This window comes from Myotis davidii, unplaced genomic scaffold (assembly GCF_000327345.1).
Source record: "Myotis davidii unplaced genomic scaffold, ASM32734v1 scaffold1465, whole genome shotgun sequence".
Classification (NCBI taxonomy): domain Eukaryota; kingdom Metazoa; phylum Chordata; class Mammalia; order Chiroptera; family Vespertilionidae; genus Myotis; species Myotis davidii.
Window position 1 is genome coordinate 139505 of NW_006295980.1, and position 9039 is coordinate 148543.

The following is a 9039-nucleotide window of genomic DNA, read 5'->3' on the forward strand; positions in this document are numbered from 1 at the left end:
CCCAGTGTCTTGTGTCCATTGGTTATGCTTATATGCATGCATACAAGTCCTTCGGTTGATCTCTTACTGCCCACCCCCCAACCCTCCCTGGCCTTCCTGCTGCAGTTTGACAAAAAACCCCAAACAATATACAGTGCAATATTAGCCATAGAAAGAAGGAAATCTTAACTTTTGCAACAACATGGATGGATCTAAAGGGTATTATGCTAAGTGAAGTTAGGCAGACAAAGACAAATACCATATGATTTCACTTACATGTGAAACCTAAAACAAAATAAATAAACAAAATGGAAACAAATTCATAGGTATAAAAAGGGGGTGGTGTTGGAGGACTGGGTGAAAAAGGTGAAGGGATTAAGAAATATAAATTAGCAGTTTAAACATAGGCATGGGGTTGTAAATATAGCATAGAAAATATAGTGTATAATATTGGTGGTGTCAAGTGGGTACTAGACTTACTGGGGATCACTTTGTAAGTTTTATAAATGTCTAATCACTATGCTGTACACCTAAATCTAATATAATGTTGAATAACAACTGTAATTGAAAAATATTTTTTTTAAAAAAAAGAACATCTGAGTTAGGCTTCCTTCCAGGGCTGAAATTGTGCACCCAAGAAAAAGATCCCTTTGCAGGGCTTAGATCAAGTGCCTAAGACAGTGTCCTCCCGTAGGACTGAAAGAGACCAACTTCCTTTCCCAGGCTGAGATAGAGCGCCTCAGCAATAGCCCCACTCTCCACAGAGCCCCTGAGGAACCACCCACTTCAGGGTTAAGGTAGTGCACCCATGTGAGAGCCCTCTCCCAGAAAAAGTCACCACATTCATATTGAGCTTGATGACCAATGGAGTTCTGCTTAGAGCAAGCATACAAGGACCACCCCCCCACACACACACACACACAAAGGTTGAAATCTAAATCTGGCTGGAGTGGCCCACGTGTGATTCAATGGATGGCAGAGCATTTTTGAGGTGCCACATCAGTGGAACTAGCTGGAAATCCACCGTCTGGAATTAGAGATATATCATGCAAGGAAGAATGCCTTTGCCCAGGGCTGAGCGAGTTCACCCAAGGAAAAGTCCCTTCCAAAACATGACTGGGATAGAGCGCACTGGAAAGAGCTCCTCATCACAAGACTGATATAAGGGACACAAGTAATGCCTATGGGAGATAGAGCACTCAAGGAAAAGTATCCTCACCCCCAGTGTTGAAATTCTCACTTTGCTGGAGGAGCCTGGCAGAAACTCACAGAATGTCAATAAGATTGTCATTGTACCACACCAGTGGAACGTTCTAGAAATCTGCCCTCTGGAAGTTGCTGGAAATCTGCCTCTAAAGTGTCTAGGAATGTTGTACACAGGAAAGTAAATGTCTCACCAGAAGCACTCAGATATATTACTGCCAAAGGAAGGTGTAAGGGAAGCTGCTGGCCATGGAGTGATCCTGGCCACCATGCCCGGCACTAGCCAGGCTCTGGAGAAGCCACGTGAGATGACAAGCCCAGTGGTGGAGAAGCCTGGTGATCAGCAGGAGTCAGCTGTGCCAGCACACCTGAACTAGGAAGCAAAACTTTTCCCTCTCACGGTCTCTGCCGCCCTCTAGTGAACAATCTTCATTAATCACTGCCATACAAAAAAAAAATTAAAGGGAGGACCCAGAACATTGTCACAAAGCAGGAAAAAGGAGTGAATTTGGAGCTTAAAGGCAATACAACCAGCACACTTTATTAATAGATTAAAAGAGGAAAGTCATGCGACCATCGCAATGAGCGAAAAAAACACATGGGATAAAGTGCAATAACTATTTATGAAGAAAAATCTGAAAGCATTTATTAAGAAGGGTATATACCAGAAATCTATAGCATGCAATATTCCTGGGTGAAAAATTGGAAATATTTCCTATACGATAAAAAAAAACCATCCACAAGATAAGGTGTCCACTGTTATCCCTTCTATTCAACACTGCATTACAGGAATTCCTACCTTGTACTTTCAGGTAATGAATAGGGTTATCCACAGAGTGAGATCTCAGACTATTAAATTATGAACAAATACCAAGAATAGTGCTTTTCAGGGAGTCACCAGGCACATCAAGTAGTGACAGTTGTCTGAGAATAGAGATGCTGGGAAGCTCCAATCAGTTTTGTCCTCTCCAGTAGCTGATAGGTTGCTGGGGTTCAGAACTACTCTAGAATAGAGGTCATTGGTTTCAAGGCTACCACGGAGCTGAGAAGAGGAGGGTAGGAATAGCGCAAGTTACAACATTTCAGCATTCACTCTTTGTATTGTTATCTAACCATTTTCCTTGAATAAACACTCTTCAGGTTGTTGCAAACATTTTGTTAATTCCAAGAGTTCTGAAATGCTTATTTTGACAATATTTGCCAGTGTTCTCATTGCTTTCATGCCAGATGGATTTTCACCGGTCCTTGCTCCACCAATCCAGAATTGCTTCTTCATATATACTACATTTTAAATTAAGTATACATCCGATGAATCAGACTGTAAATTACTTATACCACTTCTCTTTTTTGTTCTGAAGGAAACTAACATAGGCAGTATCTGCATACTATAATGAAGTACCTAAAGAAAGGCCTTACATGTTGCTTCTCAAGCCAACTGGTTTTAGTGAATTCAATATGAGGATATGAGTGCAGATTCAGAAAGTGTATTAGTTTTTAATTTGTGTAACGCATTACCCAAATTTAGTGGCTTAAAATCTTACCCCAAACTTAGTGGCTTAAAACAACACCCATTTCTTAGTTCACAGTTCTGTGGCTCAGAAGTCTGAACAGTCTTGTGTTGGTTCTCTGCGTCAGGTCTTAAAAGGCCAAAATCACAATTTTAGCCGAGCTGTGTTCTCATCTGGAAGATGTAGGATGGAATGTGCTTCCAAATTCATTCAGATTATTGGCAGAATTCAGTTTCTTGCCATGTGGGACTGAAGTCTTTTATTTCTTGTTGGCTGTTCACACAGCAATGAATAAGAGTTTCTGTTGCTCTACAGCTTCCCCAGCATTTGTTATCAGTGTTCTGGATTTTGCCCATTCTGTTAGTAGTGTAGTGGTATCTCATTTTGTTTTCATTTGCCTTGATGACATATGATGTGGAACATCTTTTCATACTTATTTGCTATCTGCGTATCATCTTTGGTGAGATATCTGTTATTTTTGGCCCATTATTTTAGTCGGGTTATTTGCTTTCTTATTGTTGAGTTTTAAGAATACTTTGAATATATTAGAGAGTTGTCATTTATCGAATATGTCTTTTGCAAATATTATTTTCCCAGTCTGTGGCTTGACTTCCTATTCACTTGACATTGTCTTTTGCAGAGTATATGTTTTTAATTTTAATGAGGTCAGCTTGTCAATTTTTCTTTCATGGATTTTGGGTTGTGCTTACAGTGTCATATCTAAAAAGTCATCACTATCTTAAAAGGAAACTCCATTAACAGTCATTCCCCATTTTCCACCTCTCCCCAGCCCCTTGCAAATAGTTATCTACATTCTGTCTATGGATTTTCCAGTTCCTGATATTTCATATAAATGGAATCTTACACTATGTGGCCTGTTTTGTCTGGATTCTTTCACATAGCATAATGCTTTTGATGTTCATCCATGTCATAGCATGTATCAGTACTTCATTCCCAGCAATGTATGAAGGTCTCAATTTCTCTACATCTTAAACACCAGTTATTTTTTTTCTTTTAATACTATCCTAGTAGGTGTTAAATGGTATCTTATTGTGGTTTTGAGTTGCATGTCCCTAATGACTAATGATATTGAGAATCTTTTCACGTGCTTGTATGCCAGTTGTATATGTTCTTTGGTGATATATCTTTTCAAATGTTTTGTATTACGGGTACTAGACTCTTATCAAATGCATGCTTTGAAAATATTCTCCTATCCTGTGGGTTGTTTTTACATTCTCTGATAGAGTCTTTGATGTACAAAAACTTAATTTTGATGAAGTCAAATTACTTGTATTTTTTCTTTTTTTTGCTTATGATTTTGTGTCATATTTTAAAAACTACTACCAAATCCAAGGTCATGAAGGTTCACTACAAAGTTTCCTTCTAACATTTTTATGATTTTAGCTCATATATATTTAGGTATTTGTTCATTTTTAATTTTTGTATATGGTATGAGTCGAGGGTCCAACTTCTGTTATTGATTTCTAGTTTGACTCCATTATAGCAAAGAAGTTACTTTGCATGGATTCGATCTTTGAAATTTGTTTAAGACTTATTTTGAGGCTTAACATATGGTCAATTTTTGAGAATACTATGAGCATTTGAGAAGAATGTAATCTGATGTTTTGTGGTGGGGTATTCTGAAGATGTCATAGATGTAATTGGTTTATAGTGTCATTCAAGTCCTCTATTTCCTTATTGATTTTCTGCCTAGTTCTATCTGTCACTGTGCTAAGCCTAAAGATGAGGGAGAGGTGAAATCTTACAGTCTTCTCAGGTCTCTTCTGACTCTGAGTATTTCCCAGGGCATGCACATGGTTTTCTAGTGATCCAGGTATACTGGTACATGGGAGTATTTCAAAGCCTTTATTCTCCAAAGTATCTCACTCCCCAATTTTTTCTTTCAGGATTTTGGCATGTCTACTGTTTTTTTTTTTATAAACAGCAGCAGCTTGTTCACTTGCCTTTCAATATTTTTGAGGACCATTCTCCATATAGCTGATGTTCCACCTTAAGAGAGTTTGAAGTTAGGTGAAACAAAAGCAAACAATCCCCCTTTGTCAAACCTTCAGGGAGCCCCCGAGATAGGTTCAAACAGACAAACATAATTCCTTGGGAATAAGGTCCGCACTCCTCCCAGAAGAACCAGGGACCCACATTTGGAATGCAGGCTGCCGTCTTCAAGACCACTGCTATGCCAGGGAGGGGAATGGGGCAAGAACAAGTGAAAATGCCATAAGACTCTCCTATCATGTTTCAATGGCCTTTCTCCTGATTCAGCATTTGTTTGGTTGCTCGGAACTTTTGACTATCTTCCAGAGTTCCAGTAAAATTGATTCTGACAGATCTCCCTGCTCCCCAGTGTTTTTAGTGTTTCTGGAGAGGGATTGACCTCCAGAGTACTCTACACCATTTGCACCAACATCATTCAGTTCTGTGAGTGACATTTGAAGTTTAAATCCTTATGTTAACATCTTAATTGAACTGCACTTTTTTTCTGAAAGGAATAACAAATCACAAGAAAGACAAAACTAAAAATTTCTCTAGCATTAATAAACTTGTGAAAATCAATAAAATGATTTATTTCATATATTCAAAGTCAAAATCTCTTTGTATGCATAATTTTTGCAAATTAATACAAACATAACAATACTGCTCCATATAAACCTTTATATAAATATTAAAGGAAATAATACATAATTTCCCCTTAGTGCTTTCAAAGCACAAAATGCACAAGTCCACCTGAAGACTTACTGTCATCACATGCAAGAACAAATGTCAGGGGTTGGGGCAGCCTCAGGTGCACTTTGTAATGTCTCTAGACAAAATAGAAGAGAGTTGGAGGTAGATTGTTTGGTGACTCTCCCTGCCCCCCTCCCACAGAGAAATAAATTACCCAAATAGCAGCTTTTTTACTCTTTGATTCAAACTATCCTGAATATGTCACTGTTTAAAAGGCACAGCTGGAAATTGTTGAAAACATTGTTCAGCAGACACAAGATTACCAGTTGGACTCTGAACATCTATTCTTTCTAAAGGACATAATAAGAGCACCAAGTAGTGCTCTATTTACATGTGGGCCCTAGTCACTCTGGAAATGCCCAGATGAGTGAACCCTTATCACCTGTGGTAGGGGCGGCAGTATTTACTGAATTTAACCCGCTGCATTAATAGCATTACCTTCCTCAATTGGGAAAAGAAACAACACAAATTAATACTTTCAGAGAAAAGTCTTAGGACAAAAGCCAGCTTTTACTGCTAGAAATTCATAAAATATAAAAATTTCCACAGCTTTTTCTTAGCTTGTGGAAGGCAATTCCCTTGACTAAAGCATTCTAGGAAGCTTCAACAATATCCTGTTCCATCCTACAGCACAGAAAACTTGTCCTTTCTTTCTCCTTCATCTTTGCATTAACATGAAGATCTGCTGTTGATGTGATTAACGTTGTTAAGAAGGTGGTGGGAATCTATTTTTTCTAGTGCCTTCTCAAGGTACTGGATTAAGACTCGCCTTTTAAACCTAAAAATAAAGATAAATGTTATTAACCAATAGATACTTAAAGCACTATGATATGCAAGGCACTATGCCGGATACAATTGGAACTGACAATTGACACAGAATAGAAATGTCTCCTCATGTAAAGATAGGGTTTAGCAAGTGCTAACAGTGCCACTTAGCGCCCAAGCCCACTTCAGACTGTGGTGAGCCTATAAAGCTCCACAGAATGGGATGAATGAGTTGGACTCAGATATCTAAATGCCTCTGAAGAGATTCAACCATGAGTGAGAGCCAGAGTTTGAACAAAGCACGGCAGAACCTATTCCTCCCCCAGTCCTGAACTTAAAAAAAAGAACAAGCTCCTCTTTACACCCACCTTGCAGCTTCCTTGATGGTAAATTCAACAAATTGTTTCTTGACTGCAAGAGGTCCTTGCACTCCTTCGAGCAAAATGAAAATTCTTTCATACTCTGAAGATATTAAAAAAAAACTTTAGTATTAAAAAAATGTGAATGGAAAATAAAATTCAATCTTTACACATCCTTAAGCAATCATTCTTCATGGATAGAAGTTAGATGTAGTTTGTTTTTAAACATTCAAATAAAATCATCTGTGCTAAGGAGAAACTTATAAACACTAATAAAATGTGGTAGGCTGACTAATGGTCACCAACACTGCCCATGTCCAAATCCCCAAACCTCTGACTATGTTACCTTATATGGTAAAAGGGACTTTATTTTGAAGATGTAATTAAGTGTTGGATCTTGAGATGAGGAGATTACCCAGGTTTGTGCATGTAGGCCCAAATAATTACAGACATCCTTCTAAAAGGAAGGCAGCAGAGTTAGAGTCAGAGAGAAAAGATGTAAGGATGGTAGCAGAGGATAGAGGTTTGAAGGTGGAGGAAGGGGCCATGATTTAAAGAACACAGGCAGCCTATAGAAATTTGAAAAGTTAAGAAAACAGATTCTTTTTAGACGCTCCAGAAGGAATCCTGGCCTTCCAACACCTTCATGTTAGCCCAGTGAAAATTACCTCACAACTGTAAGATAATATAGTTTTAAGTCACAAAGTCTGTGGTAACTTGTTATAGCAGCAAAAGGAAACAATTACAATAAGTAAGGGAGGGAAGGGGAGAAAGGTGTATTGCATCTTTTAAGTCAAAGCAAGAGGAATCACTTTAAATTATGTGAAAACCCAATGCTTCCCCAAAATGCACCGCAAGAGAGCTTGAATCTACTCTGAATTTTACAATGATAGGGACCTCCCATTATATGATTCATAGATGTTCTTTCACTACTTACTTCGTCCAAATTTTCGAACTTCTTTCATTAACTGATGTTTTATATCAGCATTGATTCCTTGTGCCATAGCAGGAGTTATCTGCAATGTATTTGGCACAGTTCTGAAAGTTGTGACTGAGACTTTCTGATCATCTGCGGGGACACTGCAGTTTTTGGTTCCTCCAACAAGTACATTACTGCCAGGTTTGTTAATCAGAATATCTTTCCTTAGACTAGTAAAGTCATCAGACAGAGAATCCAATCGGTTGGGTGGAATACCATCTCCTGTCATATTCATAAACTCTGGTGCAGCAGATTTTGACAAGAAGCCATCAGGTAGGATTTGACCATTTTCCATCTTCTCCTCATGGACATCGTGAGTGACAGTAGCATCTAAAAAAAATTAAAGAAGCTGAGATGTGAGGTAGGTGTATTATATCAGCTCCACAGGTAGATCCCAGTGCTCCTCAGTTTTGAGGAAATTAGTTGTTGCATAAAGCAAGAAGATGTTACCAAATGGAGTCTGAGACCCCTCAAATTGAACTCAGGAAGATAATACAGCTAATCCACTTTATTTTCTTCATGGCACTATGATTATATATGGAAACTAAGTAAGACAGTACAACTAATATTCTCAGCTCCCTGGCACTCGTGGTTTAGTGGCAGCTTACACTTTACAAGCTGAAAATCAGCAAGACTCATGATGTCATGATTTCTGTAATTTACCTATAAAATGTCAGGCTTTACTAAGCTTGACACCAAGCTATGTGGGTCCCTTTCATCCTCCCTCCTCTCCATCTCAAAAGATCTAAGAAAACAGAGGTATGAGGGCTCTAAATGTACTCCATAACCAAAAATCCCAGTCAGCATATGATCTTCCTCACCTATTTTTCTGTCTCAGAAAAGTGAATTTCTTTTTAGTCCAAATCTGCAAACCCCTACTCCATTTTCTCATCCTCCCCTGTGCCAGACATCATGCCAGGATATGGGGATCAGCAGTTAAGACAGACAGAAACAGTCCCTACCCTTATGGAAGCTACATTCAGACAGTAAGGGCATAATGAGCAAATGAAATGACAGTTTGAATTTGTGTTAGGGAGAAGAAAGCATGGATGTGACAGACAGCAGAAGGAGGGGGGTCCTCAATGGATGGGGTAGTCAGGCAAGGCCTTTCAAACAGAGCCTGGAGGAGGAAAAACAGCCTGCCCTGCCGAAACCGGTTTGGCTCAGTGGATACAGAGACAGAGAACAAAGAGACAGATAGGACATGTGTTAACAGAGGATTGCAGGAGAGAGTAAAGGGAGGATAAATGATGATGGAAGGAGACTTGACGTTGGGTGGTGAACACACAATATAATATACTAGAGGCCCCTTATAGAACTGTACATCTGAAACCTATAAAATTTTATTAACCAATATCACCCCAATAAATTAAAAATTAAAAAAAGAAACCACAGCAGCCATTCCAGAGGGGGAAAAAAGTATACAGATTAGGAGTTATAAAAATGTTCCTACCCTGGCCCAATAACCTCACTCCTAGAAATAATTCAAGAGAACACAAAAAAC

At 38.7% G+C, this 9039-nt stretch overlaps 1 protein-coding gene across 6 annotated transcripts in view; it reads right to left on the reverse strand.

Moving 5' to 3' along the window:
* Positions 1–5248: 5248 nt before the first annotated feature.
* The window catches only part of LOC102772608 (protein DDX26B), a 67640-nt gene continuing 63849 nt past the window's right edge, over positions 5249–9039 (reverse strand). For 3 of the 6 annotated variants that reach the window (XM_015568590.1, XM_015568591.1, XM_006770912.2), the window contains 3 exons: positions 7494–7865; positions 6566–6659; positions 5607–6210 (listed from right to left, as the gene is read on the reverse strand). In XM_015568590.1, the coding sequence (XP_015424076.1) occupies positions 6102–6210; positions 6566–6659; positions 7494–7865 (575 nt within the window). In that variant the 3' untranslated portion in view covers positions 5607–6101. Of the gene's footprint in view, positions 6211–6565; positions 6660–7493; positions 7866–9039 lie in introns of those variants that run through there. The other 3 variants (XM_015568592.1, XM_015568593.1, XM_006770914.2) reach the window with 2 other exon arrangements.